Genomic DNA, 15837 nt, shown 5'->3' on the forward strand with positions numbered 1-15837 from the left:
CAGTGCCTTCAGAGGAGAGCTGGGGCTACAGATTGAGCCAAGTGTAAGCACTGTATCTGTCCTATCTCTTGGGTTCCATCTGCCGTTTCTGTTCTTTTAGAGTGATTATTGTTGATTACTCTCTGGACCTGGGCAAGACCTACAGCAAGCGATTCTTGAAAGTTACCAGCAAGGATTGTGTAAGTGACAGGGTGGGTGGGGTGCAGCCTCCCTCTAGATATGTCTAGAATACCTGCGCTGCAGGGAAGACAACCTGAGAATCAACAGAGAGGAACAATATCCTCACAGAAGAGCCAGCAAGTAGCCTGTGCATACAGGCCCCTTGAACAATACCTCTCAGCCATATCGCACTGTTGAAAAGTTGTTTCCCCCATTTGCTTTGTGAAATTCAAGCTAGTTCTTTTACAAGACACCTGGGGCATCTGTCTAGGCCTTGCAGAAACTCTACCCTCTCTGTGAACTAAGTGCCATTGAAGGCACTTGAAATATACCAATTCAAGCTCTAAGCCATTCTAGAAATGGTGTTGATATTCTGCCTACCGTGGACCCACCATGCCAGCTCCCCTGCCCAGGCCTTGTGGTGGGGAGCTCAAGGCTCCAGCCTGGATTCCATCCAGGTTGAGTGTAAGAGGCTGAGACACTGTACTAGGAGACAGATTCCAGGCCCTCTGCGAACCTTGGGCTCTCCAAATTGGGGTCCCAGGCCTAGGGATCTAGAGGGTGGGAACAGCTGTGTCCGTGATCAGTCAGCGTGTGTCTTCACTGTGTGGGTGCAGCAGCAGGCAGGGCTCTGAACACACTCGTGACCATCACAGCCCCAGCCTCCCAAGTCTGTTTGGGGAACACTGGCGGTCACTTTGGAGAGGTCATCAGCCTCCCTTCTGCCTCTCCTCCTTTCTCACGCTCCTCCACTGCCCTTCTCTGCAAATTGGCTCTGACCTCTGCAGGGGGGCTCTGCCCTCTGTTCCTGGGGAGCTGGCAGGGCTGTGGGGAGGGTGGGGCTCAGCTCAGGAGGAGGAAACTGGGAACAAAGTGCTGCTCCCAGGAGCTGCTTTTCCCAGGTCTATGGCATCCAGGTCACTTAGCCTGGGGCACCCCTACCTGGGTGACAGAGTCTGTCAGCCTGGAGTGAGGTTTCTCTGGGAGGAGGGACACCTGTGCCTAGTGCTACTGCCCCTGTGTCCAGTCTTGGCTTGTGAGGGCTCCCTTAGTGTGACGGCCCCCATGTGCACCTGCCTTCTCTGCTCCTGCACATCTTCCCAGGAACCTGAGACTGAACCTCCACATTTTGTACATGAGACTTGCCACCTGAGAATCCCCCATCCACAGGCACCTTGACAGGAGAACTCAGGAGCCAGCTGGCTCCAGGCCCAGCACGGGGTCACCCTCTGCCCGACTGGCCCCTCCTTTCAGCAGCCCTGTTTCCTAAGCACAAGCTCTCCATGCCCCCCCTTTCCTTCTGCTTCTCTCCAGCAGAGCTGTTGATGTTCGGAAGAGCTGGGCACTGCAGGTCCATGTACGCAGCATGTGCACCCTTGGTTATGAACAATAAGAGAAGAGAGCCCATTCTTTAAGCCCCCGTGTGGGCCCAGCCTGTGCTGGGACTTTCTATAGCCTCTGTCCAACGTGCTCACGTACCCACTAACTTCCTCACCACAGATGTGAGATGGGGCCTCAGAGAGTATCTTTACCCAAGGTTGAAGAACCAGAAAGTAGGGAAGAGAAGCTCTGGGTAGGTGATCAGGTCTCCTGCCTCTGCTCTTGCACCCCCACTCCTCAGGGGCCCCCAGCCCTCCCTCGCCCACCTGTGTATCATGGCTTTTTGTGGTCCTCGCAAAAGCCCAGTGCGCTCAGCCAAGGCAGGCAGTGAGCGCTGGGCTGTCAGTCCTTGGAGGACTGAACTTCCTTGACAGGGCTCTGGGGAGAGCCTCTGAGCAGGGTCAGCAGTGGAGGTCTGTGGCCCAGGGCTCCACAGTGGCTCTCCAGGTACCAGCCATGATCTCCTAGCCCCACTATGGGCCCTGTAGATGAGGCAACCTGAGGAGAAGTGGTCCTGAGTAAGCCAATGTGGAAATGGGTAGTGGGTGCCTTGGAGATTATCCAAGGCAACTCCAGGACCTTGGTATGTGTGCCTTCTCTAGGGTAAGCCTTTTGAGCCCATCATTGTCCCAATGACCAGGATCTGAGTTCTGAGATTTTTCCATAGGAGAAAGATCCATTGCACACATTCATCTTTCAGGAGGCCATAAGGTCCGTGGCTGTCCATAGGAGGAGGCCCCACTACCTAAGCGTGTCTCAGAGGAGGAGGACCCAGTCCACATGTTTGTCTCACAGGTGGAGCCCCCAGTGCCCACAGAGCCCACAGTGCCCGCAGAGTATCCGGATCCCGGCAATCTTCTCCTGTTACTTTCACTCATCCCACTCCTGGCCGTGATCTCACTGCTGCTTCTCTGCCTCTGGTGCTACAGAAGGGTGAGTGAGCTCTGCCTGCACAGCGTAGAAATCCAGGTTTTCACCAAGCCCTGAGGAGCCTGGCATGTGTCTCACCCACAACCCCACCTGTGGGCGGGTTCCCATCAGCTCTGGGGTGCTCACACCAGCAAACAAGGCACACACTCTGTCCCCCATCCCCAGGCATACATACAGCCACCTGCCTCATGCTTCCATCTTCACAGGGAGGTGGTCTATGGGTTGTCCCAGCCCCTAGGGACAAGGGACTCCACACCCCCTGAGGCTCGGACTTCCCCAGAGCAGTCAAGCTTCTGAAGGATTCAAGTGAACAAAACCTCAGGAGTCTCTGCTGTTGAGGGAAGAAAAGGTCTGCAGGGACACTGATGGGAGGGAGAGGCTGGCCAGGAGCACGCTAACTTCCAGGGCAATTGTGCCTTTGAAAACAGTATGGATCCCTGCCCGTCTCTTGTACCTTCTGTCACTCTCATCAGTCATCACTAAATCACCAGGATCTGCATGCCCATGCTGGACACAAAGGGGCAGAGATGGAGCAACCACCTCCTTTGCCCACAGCAGCTCACTGTATGCTGTCTGGTCTGGTATTGGTACCTGGGGGACATTGAGGATAAATATCACCTTCAGAGTGCGTGTGGCATGTTTTCTGATAATGGTAAAAGACAGAGTCTGGCCCCAGGGAGGGAGGTAAGGGGAGGAGACGAGGGCTGTAAGGAGTTTTCTCTCGTCTTCATTTGATGTCTGAGCTGCTGATAAAAACTCCCAGGTGAGGCCTCTATCAAGTCCAGGGTTCTTAGTCTACCTGTTTCCCACTTGCCCCTCCATGAAGGTGTCAATTTCCCTTTGAAAACTGAGGAGTTTGAGGCCCAGGAAGGTAGAACCTTGCTGCTCACAGATGCTCAGGGCTTGGGCACCTAGGTTGACAGCCCAATGCTCATGTTTTGTCCCCCCAATGCTGCTGAGCAGGATCCCCTCCTGAAGCCATGACTGAGCCAGAGACCTCCACGCCAATTTCAGCTGTGTCTATATCTCTTTAACATCCTAGATCTCCAAGGAGCCAAAACCAGCCCCAAAACCAGTCCCAAAGGTAAGTGGTGTGTGTGGTCCTGACGTTGCCAGCAGGACTGATGCACACTGCCCCGCTCAGAGAGGCCTCTGCTGCCTACATGAGACATCTTCCTGCCCCTCAAGCTCCCTCCTACTTGGGCAGCAAGAACTGGCATAAAGAAGAGGGTGACAGAGGGACAGGGAGGGAGCCCAGAGAGAATGTGAGACACGCAAAATGTCTCCCAGAGAGCACCATTCCTCAACTCCCAGCATGGCCTCATCCAAGGCCTTTAGCACTGGATCAGCAATGTGGGGTAGCCTGTTTCAGAAACAGCTATGATTCCTCCAGAAATCAATGGGCTTATTATCATTCACAAAGGAATGGTCCTTCAAGTACTCAGGCAAGTTTTTGGAAAAGGATCCTCAGGTTTCAGGCACCTGGACCCCCTCCCGAGGCACTGGTGTGTGTTGGGCTCCATTTCCTTGATCTTCGCCCCTGGCTCATGTCAGAGTAAGGGTCTTGGCGGGGTCAACCTTTAGGAACTGGGGGCTAAGGAAGGAGGAGAGAGTCTTACATGGCATTGAGCTGTGAGGGAGGTGCAGCCCAGATGAGCAGAGGGACAAAGGGTCAGGAGAGGATGCTGTGGCAGACTCGGGTGGGGGGACCCAAACCAGGGCCCATAAGAAGAAGTTAGAGCAAGGGGCTCGTGTCCCAAACCAGAGGGACCTGGGTCTGATGTCTACTGGCAAACAGGGTCTCTGCAGGGCTGGCATAGCACTGGCTGCAGTGGGGCCTGGGGGGCTGGACCTGCCCGCGGTGGGTGAGTGCAGCCCTGTCCCCTGCTGTTGCTGCACCCCTGACAGCCACCGTCACATGGCGCAGCCTCGCACCCGGCCTCTCCTGCAGGGGCGCCTCTGGGAACCAAGGGGACAGGGTGGAGTTTGCTGATGTTTGGGGAAGAGCCGTCTTTGTAAGCCAGATGGAGCTGGTGCGCTTTCACATGCAGGCCACTCTCTTCCTGTGCCGGGTGCTGCTCATCTGTCCTTGATTCTCCCACAAACATTCGCTGAGTGGCCAGTACTTGACAGGTGCCAGGGAAACAGATGTCATGTGTCTGCAGGCAGGAGCTACTACACAAGGACTCAGACAATTGTTTCTCTTTCTAGAAGCCATGCCCTGCACAGACCAGAGTGATTGTCTCTTGTGCTGGGTGCCGAGAAGACACGCTAAGAGAGATGGAGGTGAGAAAGGTCCTTAGGAAGGGAGGGATGACCCCTTCCAGACTGGGGAGTCAGAGGAGCAGGAAGCCAGTTCCTACAGTAGAGACCTGTGCCCCAAGTCTTGGTTGGTTGGAGATAAGCTTTATGGGCACTGTATGTTGGTCACATCATGCCAGAGAAAACCTGGAGGCCTCTCTAACCTAGGCACTTAGAGGCAGACAGTGGGTATAAGGGCCCAGGTGCCCACTACCTCCAGGTAGCCCCAACATCATAGTCTCTCCCTGGATCTTGGTGGCTGGCTCACAGCGGGCCAGGCCCTGGTTCTCACAGAAGTTGTCATCGGCTTTAGTAATGGCCTGGGTTTCACTGGACAGTGATTAGATAAGCGAAACAAACTGAATGACAGTCTCATGGTGGCCACAAGAAAAAATATTTCTGAGCCAAGTTCCTAGCATGGGTAATCTACTCAGAAGGGCCTGTGGCTCCTGCAACCCTTGCAGAAGTCTGCTCACTGAGAGAGAGAGCCCACTGCACTGTCCTTGTGGGCCCCGAGATGGGGTTATAAGGGCCGCATGGAGGAGGGGGCCTGAGGATACTTGCCTCTCCCAGAGACTGTCTAGCCCCAATCAGTGGAGCTGGATCCCAGCCTGGCAGAGGTGTGAGAGGTAACAGCAGCAGAGAGGGCCTGGAGTAGCTGGTGTGAGGAAGAAAGGAGCCACCATTTCTGCCCACCTTTTCCCTCCCATCCTGGTCCTGCCTCTGACCTTGGTAGGATCCATTGCCTCCCCATAAAGGCAGCATCTGTGCTTATAGTTTCTTCACAACCGCATTTATATTTCAGGGGAAACTGGATACCTTGTGTGACTTTGTTCAGCACTGCAACCAGATGCCGCTGATGTGGTGTCCGACCAGGAACATGGTAAGCAGGGCACAGGATACTCCCCGTGGGCTGGGAGCTTGTTTTTGTCCTTAACATTTGCCCCCTGAGGCTGTAGGTCAAAGATCCCTATCCAAGGCTCCACTCACCTGTGCGCTTGAATCTGTGGTCAGGCCCACTGCAACCATTCACCCTGAAGTCCAGTCCCACCCCCCCGCATGCCTCCTGTGCTGAGGAACCTCCACAGTGGGGGGCACTCACAGTCCATGTGTAGGGAATAACCCTGAAGGGCCTGATGCTGGAGTTCTTTTGGATCCACAGAAAAGTTTCCACGTGAGGCCATTCCTTCAAGATCAGAAGATGTAGCTGATCCAGTAATACATAGAAACAGAGAGTTAGTCAAAATCGGGCACAGAGGGGGAAAATGAATAGGAGAAAAACGTCAAAGAACTAAATGAAACCGAGATAAGTGAGCAACATGATACAGGGTTAAAAGTAAGATGCTCATCAAACTCAGAGAAAATATGTGAATACAGTAAGAACTTCAAAATAGAGATGTAAAATATAGAAAAGAAGCAACTTGAGCTGAAGAATACAATAACTGAAATTAAAAGTACACTACATACAATTTCCCAGTCACGGGGCCACCACTGAGGACTCAGCAGCCTCACGCCCGAGCCCCTCACTTCCTGACACTCCGTCCCCCCTGCCCACCTTCTCCCACCACCACCTTCCACAGGCCATTTCCACCGAAGAAAAGGAATCATATTTATCATATGTCTGCTATCCAGAACCTCCACTTTTGACCCCTTTGCTGAGGCAAGTAAGGGTGATGATCTGCTTCCAGCTGGCACTGAGGATTATATTCGTATAAGAATTCAACAGAGAAATGGCAGGAAGACCCTTACTACTGTCCAAGGGGTCACTGATGATTTTGATAAAAAGAAACTAGTTATCTTAAACTTAAGGCATTTAAGAAAAAATTCATCTGCAATGGTACTGTAATTGAGCATCAAGAATATGGAGAAGTAATTCAGCTACAGGGTAACCAGCACAAGAACATATGCCAGTTCCTGGTAGACATTGAACTGGCCAAGGACCCCCGAAGGTTCAGGGGTTTTAAGTACTTTTGGCTCACTGAAGCTTACTTAAGTGAGGATTTCATTACAATGAGTAGAATTTCCCTTCTGTCCTTTGTCACAAGTTTAAAAACCTCACAGCTTGCATAATGTAACCATTTGGGGTCTGCTTTTAACTTGGACTAGTGCAACTCCTTCATGCTATTAACTGAAAAGAGCCATGCTGTCTAGTCTTGAAGTCCCTCATTTAAACAGAGGTCAAGCAGTAGGTGCCTGGCAGTGTCCAGCCTGGAGCAAAGCAGTAACAGTGATGCTTCAGCCAAGTCCAGAGCCCCAAGATCACAGGTGGCTATGTCTGGCCGGAAGCTCCTCGGCAGTCTCTCTGCAGAGTTCCCTGCCCTGAGAGAAGGTCACCGCCTGAACAGCCCTTGATGAAGCAGAGAGTGAAGGGTGGGTGAGGCAGCTGTGCTGCTACAGGGCACCTTCAGTATCAGGGAAAGATCTCCTGATGTCTCCAATGTGACCCAGTGGGCAGAGCTTAGAGCAGCTACCCTCCAGTGAGGTGACAGGACATCTGACTTGCCACCAAGGTATTTTTGACCAGACATGTCCCAGTTAATGGGAGAAGGCAATGGCACCCCACTCCAGTATTCTTGCCCGGAAAATCCCATGGATGGACGAGCCTGGTGGGTTGCAGTCCATGGGGTCGCTAAGAGTTGGACACAACTGAATGACTTCACTTTCACTTTTCACTTTCATGCATTAGAGAAGGAAATGGCAACCCACTCCAGTGTTCTTGCCAGGAGAATCCCAGGGACGGGGGAGCCTGGTGGGCTGCCGTCTAAGGGGTCGCACAGAGTCGGACACGACTGAAGCAACTTAGCAGCAGCAGCAGCAGCAGCAGTCCTAGTTAATCGATGTCCAAACTAGAATGTGAGGCCAACCTTCTATCAGTTAAATTTTTGACAAGGGAATAAATTTCAAACTGATCTTATCAGTCTTGTGGCTATAGAGCTCACAGCTTACTAACAGCAGCTGCCCGATGCGATGTGAACTAAACTGGTTTTGGTGTTGTTGTTTTTTTTTTCCCCCTTCCTCTTCAGTTTTAATGTTATGTAATATATTTAAACCCTTACTTAAATAAAACTTTTTTTCAGAAAAAAAAAATACACTACATAAAATTAACAGCAGAATAGATGATGCAGAAGGGAGCAGGAATCTGGAAGTCAAATTAGTGGAAATCACCCAATCAGAACAGCAAAAAGGAAACAGAATCTTAAGAAATCAGGATAGTTTAAGGGGTTTCTAGGACTACCTCAAGCATAACAACATTCATATTATAAAGTTCCCAGTAGAAGAAAGAACGAAAGGGACAGAAAACTTACCTGAAGAAATGACTGAAATTTTCCCTCACCTAGAAAAGGAAACAAACATCCAAGTCAAGGAATCATGGAGAGTCCCAAGCAAGATTAACCTGAAAATACTTGCATCAAGACACCTTATAATGAAAATGTCAAAATCTAGAAAGAAAAAGAAAATTATAAAGACAGCAAGAGAAAAACAACTAGTTACATGGAAAGAAACCCCCATAAAACCATGCACCGCTATTTCAGCAGAAATTCTATAATCAAAGGGCTGAAAAGAAAAAAATGTATGACCAAAAATTTTCTATCTGGCAAGTTTACCGTTTATAATTGAAGGAGTGGCAAAGAATATCCCAGACAAGAAAAAGCTGAGTCCAACACTACTAAACTAACCACACAAGAAAAGTTATAAAGAGACTTATTTAAGTGAAAAGTTAGAGAAGGAAATGACAACTCATTCCAGTATTCTTGCCTGGGAAATTCCATGGACAGGAGAGCCTGGCAGGCTATAGTCATTGGGATTGCAAAGGGGAGACATAACTTAGTGGTTAAGCAACAGCATGCATTCTTTGAGGCTTTCCAGGTGACTCAGTGGTGAAGAATCCGCCTGCCAAGCAGGAGACTCAGGTTAAATCCCTGGGTCAGGAAGACCCCCTGGAGAAGGAAATGGCAACCCAATCCAGTATTCTTGCCTGAAAATCCCCATGGACAGAGAAGCCTGGTGGGCTACAGTCCATGGGGGTCACAAGGAGTCACACATGACTTAGCAACTAAATAACAAATGAAAAGGATAAGGCCGTAAGTAGAAATAAAAAATCTCACTGGTAAAAGCAAAGAATGCAAAGATAGTGTGAAGGTTACAAGACCAAACAATTTAAATAAACTACAAATACAATAATTGATCAAGGGATATACAAAATAAAAAGACGTAAAATATGGTGTCAAAAATGTAAAACATCAATAGGGTGGAAATGCAGTGTTTTTAGATTGCATTCAAATGTAAGTGCCAATCAGCACAGACTACTAGATACAGAGGTTTTTAAACTTAAAACACAGAGCAACTACACACCATAAATGTATAAATGGTACACAGAAAGGAAGAGAAATAAATCCAAATATAACACTCAAGAAAACCATCAAATTACAATAAAAGACAGCAGGAGAAGCAGAAAGGAAAATAGAAAGAAACAGACACACAATTAACAAAATGGCAATAAGTACACCACCATCAATAACTACTTCAAATGTAAATGGAATAAATGCTCCGAGCAAAAGATAGAGTCTGAGTTTATTTTTTTAAAGACTATTTAATCTACTGCAAGACAATCACTTCATATTAAAGAAACACAAAAGTAATGGAAAAAGTGTTCCATGCAAATAAAAAGTGTATCAATACTTAGATAAAATAAACATTAAAACAAAGGCTATAGTAAGAGACAAAGAAAGACATTACATAACGATAAAGGGATCAACCCAACGAAGGATATAAATCTTGTAATACTTATGCACCAACATAGGAACATCTAAATACATGAGGCAAATATTAACAGACATATTTTAAAAAGAGAAATCAACAGTAAAATAGTCATGCGTGTTCAGTTGCTTAGCCTTGTCTGACTCTGTGGCCGCCCCATGGACTGTAGCCCACCAGGCTCCTCTGTCCATGGAATTTTCCAGACAAGAATACTGGAATTTGGGGCATTTCCTACTCCAGGGATCTTCCCAACCCAGAGATCAAATCCATCCCTCTTGTGTCTCCTGGATTGGCAGGTGGATTCTTTACCACTAGCACCGCCTGGCATATAGTAGAGGATTTAACACCGCACTTGCAGCAATGGATAGATCATCCAGACAGAAGATCAATAAGAAAACACTGGCCTTAAACAGCACATTAGATCAGGTTGTTTAATAGATACATATAGAGAGAGAACATTCCATACAAAAGAGCAGAATACACATTCTTTTCAAAAGTATGTGAAATATTCTCCGGAGATGTGACATATAAGGCCAGAAAACAAGTCTAAATAAGTTTAAGGAGACTGAAATTATACTAAGCATCATTTTATATGCTTAAATAAATAAGCAATTATATTAAGCACCACAAAGGAATGAAACTAGAAATCAAACACAAGGAAAAAACTGCAAAAAAAAAAAAAAAAAAAAACACGTGGAGATTGAACATGTTACTAAATGAGTCAAAGAAGAAATCAGAAGAAATAAAAAATATTTTGAGACAAATGAAAATAGAAACACAACATTCCAAAACATATGGGATACAGCAAAATCAATATTAAGAGGGATGCTTATAATTATACAGGCCTAGTTTAAGAAATAAGACAAATTTCAAGTAAATAATCCAACCTTGAGCCTAAAGAAACTAGAAAAAAAAAAAAAAAAAACCTAAAGTTAAAGAAGAATATCAGAATGAAAATAAATAAAATAGAAACTAAAATAGCAATTGAAAAGGTCAGTGAAATTAAGAGCTGGTTCTTTGAAATGATAAACAAAATTGACCAACCCTTAACCAACCTTGTCAGCAAAAGAAGAGAAGGTGATTAATAAGCACATGTATTCAGTGATAAAATAAATTATGGGGGTATAATATACAGAATGGAGAATATGGAATAATATCATAACTTTAAATGATGACAAGATGGTAAACAATTGTGATCATCTCATAATGTACATACATGTCAAACCACTATGTGGTATACTTGAAACTAATATAACATTGTATGTCAATTATATGTCAATAATCTAATAATAAAGATGGGCACTGGTCATTGAGGAAGCATCCCCCGAAAATGAGCTGGAGAATCTGGGAAAGACCCGATGGTTTTCTTCTTCACAGGGTATTGTGGAAGGCCTTTCCTACTTGCTGTCTGCACCTCCTGGAGCTGAGTGCCAGCTGCCAAGGTGCTTAGGCCACCCCATCTGGCATTCTGGGCCCTTCAGCTAAGAGTCCTCAGCTGAGCAGGAGATAGGGACAAGGAGATTTTGCCCCAGTCAAATGCCAGGGGCGGTTGGTGTTGCAACCATATTTTTCTGTCCAAAAGGCCTGAATCAGTCTTCCCAACCTAAACAGCCTGTGATGCTGGCACCCCCACTGCCTGTCACCCATCTAATGGTGCACCCGTCTGCTCTTGCACTGTGGGCTCAGAGTCCAGTCTGAGTGTCATGATGGGGATTCATTCACTTAGCGCAACTGACCGAGAGAACCTGGGCAATGCTGGAGCTGTGATCAAGCTTCATCCTTGCTCTCCAGGCTCTCAGCCAAGGGGGACAGAAAAGTTCAACACCAGAGCAAAGGAAGTCCAGAGTCTGAAGCCTGGGTCTCCTGGGCAAGGCAGGGCAGACTTTCAGTGCCTGAAGAGAGTCTCAAATAGAAGCAGAGAATGGAGGCCAGCGCCCAAGGAGAGAAAAGACATCAAAGGCCAGCACTGTGGGTCCTGATGGGTAGTGAGCCATATGCCCTTGAGTGGAGGAGACCACCGTTTACCAGTGTCTTCTGAGTGACTTCCTATTCCCTCTCTTTTGTGTAGCATAGGTGCAGCAGTCTTAGCCTACCAGAGCTTCACTGTGAACAGAAGCCCTGTGGTTCAAAGATCTGCTTTCAACCCAGCCAGGATACCTTCCTTCTAAACAACTGCTGCTCACGGTGCCACCACCCTCCACCTGTATGCTCCCAGCCGCCCTCCAGTATGCTGCCGCTGATTCCTCCCACTCCCGGCGAGTTCTACAGACCCTCTTCATCACTTCCGCCCCCATAGCCTAACACCCAAAAGCACCAAACCCACAAATTTTTAAGAGCCCTTTGTGTACTGAATTAGACATATAGAGAGAGTCCTGGTTACAGTCAAAAGGAGTTGGGATTTGTTGCTGAGCAGCAAGAGAGAGTGTTACCTGGTGAGCTTTGCTCTGCTGTGTGAGACATATCTATACTGCTTCTGCCAGGACAAAGCATCCTGGTTACTATAGATGTACACATGGATGAGTCTCACTCCGTCTTCATCTGTCACCAAGGGCGGGACACAAGGGACTTTAGCATAATTCTGCTCTTTGAAAAGAGCCCAAAATGTCTTTGAAATAGTAATATGATCCTTTGTCCCAAATTACTGCCTGTTAATCCTGGGGCAAGTGATTTAATCTCTCTGTGCTTCAAGTTCCTTGCTGAAAAGATGGGGATAATATTGTCTCCTCTGCAGGCTGGCCATGAAGATGGCAGTAGGGCAGCAAAGTACTCAGCACAAGACCAGGCCCCTAGTGAAGACATGGGAACTCAGTAACTAATGTCTTCTCTGTGCTCCAGGAGAAGATAGGATGAGCTCAGAAACATCAAGAAGTGTCTAATGAGGACAGAGGTGTAAGAAAGATCATGGCTGGGACTTTCAACTCTGGGTACTAAGACGTGGGGTTCCTACACATGAACATTCTCTGTAAAAGGCCGCTGACCGCATGCACATTCACATTCCAGGCTTACCAAGCATATACACGTCCAAGAATTAATTTGAACATGTCTTATCACCTGTTGCCTCCTTCAGAAAGGACCCAAAATCAATCCCATAAGTAATGAGAAGCATGCAAATCAAGACTACAGAGAGATATTGAGTCAATAGGAAAATATATAAAAATATAACAGTACCAAGTGTCATGAAGAATGTGAAGCCAGGAAAACCTAATAGGCTATTGGGAGAAGTACCCCAGATTTCCTCAATTTCAAAACACCATTTATTTAAGACATTCTGTTATTTCAAATATCACCCCAAAAATGCTTTGATCGCTTCTAATGTATATTTTATATATTGAAAGACCTAGGCTTATTAGACAAGGATTTTTAGCATACATCATTCTTTCTTTATGCACATAAAAATGAAGAAAATAAAATAAATCAGTTAAGATATTTATTAAAAGTTTTACACTCAGATTCTTAGCTTTTTAATTACTTTTGACTTAGACTTTTGTATGCACATGTAGCACAGAGACAAGCCATTGATGGCCACTCAACCTTCCCTGATTTCTGGTCACAGAACCTAGGAGCATAATAAAATAGTTCTCATTTATGTGACTCAGTTTGGCATGATTTGCTACACAGAAGAAGAAAACTGAAATTTCCCTCATTCACACGGAACTCTAACATCCCTTGAAGGCCTTCTTCCCCTTCTAGACCCACCCTTCCATCCACTGGGTCACTCAAGTAACCACTGCAGCACTCCAGGCTGCCAATTCTTGACCCAACAGTGATGTTCTTATGTAAATCACCTCAGCTGCCTTCTTTTAGTTGACGAAAAGGCAGACTTTTTGAAGGAATTATGACCAAGAATGTTTGGGATAAAGAACAAGTGAAAGCTTTTTCTTACTCCCCAACCATGCTTCCCTACTGGGATGTCAGTAGGCAGGACCCTGAGCAGGCCTACGGGTCACAAAGTCACCATGCCAACCATCCTGTCCCTCATAAGGGACACCACTGCAAACCCTGCCTCCTTGGGGCGGAGGAGGATTGTGCAGAGAGTGGGACCATCCCCCAGGGCCAGCCTCTTGCCTCTTCTGCACTCGGGCAGATATCAGGGGGGCCTACAGCACCAGCACACCTCGGTGAAAGGGTGGAGGCGTGGGGTCCCTGGGAACCAGCGGAGGCAGCAGATGCCACGGCCTGAGATGGCCTGATGGCCAGGGCCAGTGGGACCACGGCGGGTACCAAAGAAAATGGGGAGCGCTGGGCCTGGGGTGCTGGGCTCCATGCTCTTCCTGATGCTCGGGCTGCAGCCTCTGCCGCTTAGCCGAGGGAGATCCCTGCACCACCCCCCAAACTCGAGAAGCTTCCACCTGGGCTCCAGACATCACGGAAGCACCTGGGAGAAGCTGAAATCCTGCGAGGGTGCCTTTGACCTGTACTTCATAGTGGACGCGTGAGTGGCTCTCCTGCCTGGCCCCGGTGCTCTTCAGGGAACCTCTGTCTGCAGGGCCACTTCATGTTTGATTAGACCCAAGGAACAGACCTCTGTGTCCTCCTTGTTCCTGAGTTAGGAGTGCCCTGGGCCTTTGTCCCCTGGGACATTTATATTTTGGAAAGTAAACAAAACACCACAGGGTTTCTGGATGGCTGTCAGTCTCTCCATCAGCTTGACCTGGATCTGTGACCTGCATGTCCCTTAATCAGCTGGAGGGGCAGCTGATTGCCAAGTGCTGTCTTCTCGGCATTTGGGAGAAGCTCACTGTGATTTCTGGGTTTGTTTGGTTTCAGTTTTTTAATTTACCCCAGTGACTTCTATTTCTACTGCCTCCAGAGAGATTGACATGTCATCTGTTAAACATTCTCATGGTGTCACTGCTTACAGGTCCTTTGATTTGCAGGTTCTAAATGTTTTCTTGCTTTCTTTGACAACTTGGACACCCATGTGAATGCTTGTGTGCACTTTCTGAATAGTTTGCTCTGTCTGCCTATGGCCCTGGGGAACCTGGGCCTCTCATTAAGTACCTTCTGGTCCTCAAGGAAGGAAAGGGAAGGGCAGGTCTTCACACTGCAGATATTGCCTTGGTCCCATTGTCAACTCCTCTGTAGGGCTGAGGATGCATTTTACTTATTCAGCAGTAACAATGATATGACTCTCAATATCACTGAAGCACTTTACAGTCCCCAAATCCCTTTACTGCACATCTGTCATTATTAAAACAGTTCTGGAAGTAGAGTAGGGAAAGTATTTGCATATATAATCAACTGGAAAGAGGGAAGGTTCCTAGACATTGGATGAAGTAACCCAGAGGCTGGTGAGAGTAGAAGGACTGAATCCTGGATTCTACAAATGGGAAAAGGAGCCGAGCGTTGCCAAGAAAGGGCCCTACACACTAATTTCCCAGCCCCAGGTCAGCAGGAGTAAGCCTGGATTGTGGCTACAGTGGGATGACATTGTTGTTCAGTTGCTAAGTCATGTCTGACTCTTTGGGACCCCAGGCTTCCCTGTCCTTCACTATCTCCCAGAGTTTGCTCCAACTCATGTCCACTGAGTCAGTGATGCCACCCAACCATCTCATCCTCTGTTGCCCCCCTTCACCTTCTGCCCTCAATATTTTCCAGCATCACAGTCTTTTCCAATGTATTGGCTCTTACCAGACACACTGGCTTGGGCAAGTCACCCACTTCTCTCTGCCACAAGTGACCCCATCTGTACAATGATCTTCATATCCACTTCACCAGGCTGTGATGATGATGAAGGGCAGTTCATAGGTGGTTTTCCTACTACAGCATCTGATGCAATAAAGAGTAAAAGCATGGGAGGAACTTTAGTTGGTGGCTCAGAGGTTAAAGCATCTGCCTGGAATGCAGGAGACCCGGGTTCGATCCCTGGGTCGGGAAGATCCCCTGGAGAAAGAAATGGCAACCCACCCTAGTACTCTTGCTTGGAGAATCCCATGGAGGGAGGAGTCTGGTAGGCTACAGTCCATGGGGTCGCAAAGAGTTGGACACGACTGAGCGACTTCACTTTCACTATGGGAGGAAATACTGAGGAAGGCAGAGCCCCACTCTCTGGACACTCCTCTGTGTTCCAGAGGACCGTGATCCAGCCCTCACTGCCCTTGGTGGGGAAATGGGCTACCAGTTAGTTAGTGTTTTTGAAGTCATCTGGGACATTCCACTCATGATATTAGCAGTCCTGTTTATTCATTCACTCCTTTATTAATTCATCCATTTACAAATAATCACTGAGCAATGCTATACTTTAGCCACCATTGGGGGAAGGTGGGATAAGGCAGAAAACAAAATTCAGTAAAGTCTTTGTCCTCCTGG

At 47.7% G+C, this 15837-nt stretch overlaps 2 protein-coding genes and 1 pseudogene across 3 annotated transcripts in view; all 3 read left to right on the forward strand.

Annotated features, from left to right (window-relative positions):
- LOC147342762 (anthrax toxin receptor-like) overlaps positions 1–11916 on the forward strand; it is a 40501-nt gene extending 28585 nt beyond the window's left edge. Inside the window, exons 12-17 of the mRNA XM_086381340.1 lie at positions 101–179; positions 2335–2472; positions 3512–3553; positions 4681–4755; positions 5576–5653; positions 11597–11916. Of these exons, the coding sequence (XP_086237466.1) occupies positions 101–179; positions 2335–2472; positions 3512–3553; positions 4681–4755; positions 5576–5653; positions 11597–11824 (640 nt within the window). The 3' untranslated portion in view covers positions 11825–11916. The remainder of the gene's footprint in view (positions 1–100; positions 180–2334; positions 2473–3511; positions 3554–4680; positions 4756–5575; positions 5654–11596) is intronic.
- LOC147342763 (eukaryotic translation initiation factor 1 pseudogene) lies at positions 6388–8277 on the forward strand (annotated as a pseudogene). The gene has a single exon (XR_015156625.1). The product of XR_015156625.1 is annotated as a eukaryotic translation initiation factor 1 pseudogene (transcript).
- A 1841-nt stretch (positions 11917–13757) lies between the features above and the next one.
- LOC147342764 (uncharacterized) overlaps positions 13758–15837 on the forward strand; it is a 41587-nt gene continuing 39507 nt past the window's right edge. The window contains exon 1 of the mRNA XM_086381339.1: positions 13758–13960. Coding sequence (XP_086237465.1) covers positions 13758–13960 — 203 coding nt within the window. The remainder of the gene's footprint in view (positions 13961–15837) is intronic.

The sequence above is a fragment of the Bos grunniens genome, chromosome 28 (assembly GCF_055505025.1).
Source record: "Bos grunniens cultivar Pamir isolate PY7600 chromosome 28, Bosgru_T2T1.0, whole genome shotgun sequence".
Classification (NCBI taxonomy): domain Eukaryota; kingdom Metazoa; phylum Chordata; class Mammalia; order Artiodactyla; family Bovidae; genus Bos; species Bos grunniens.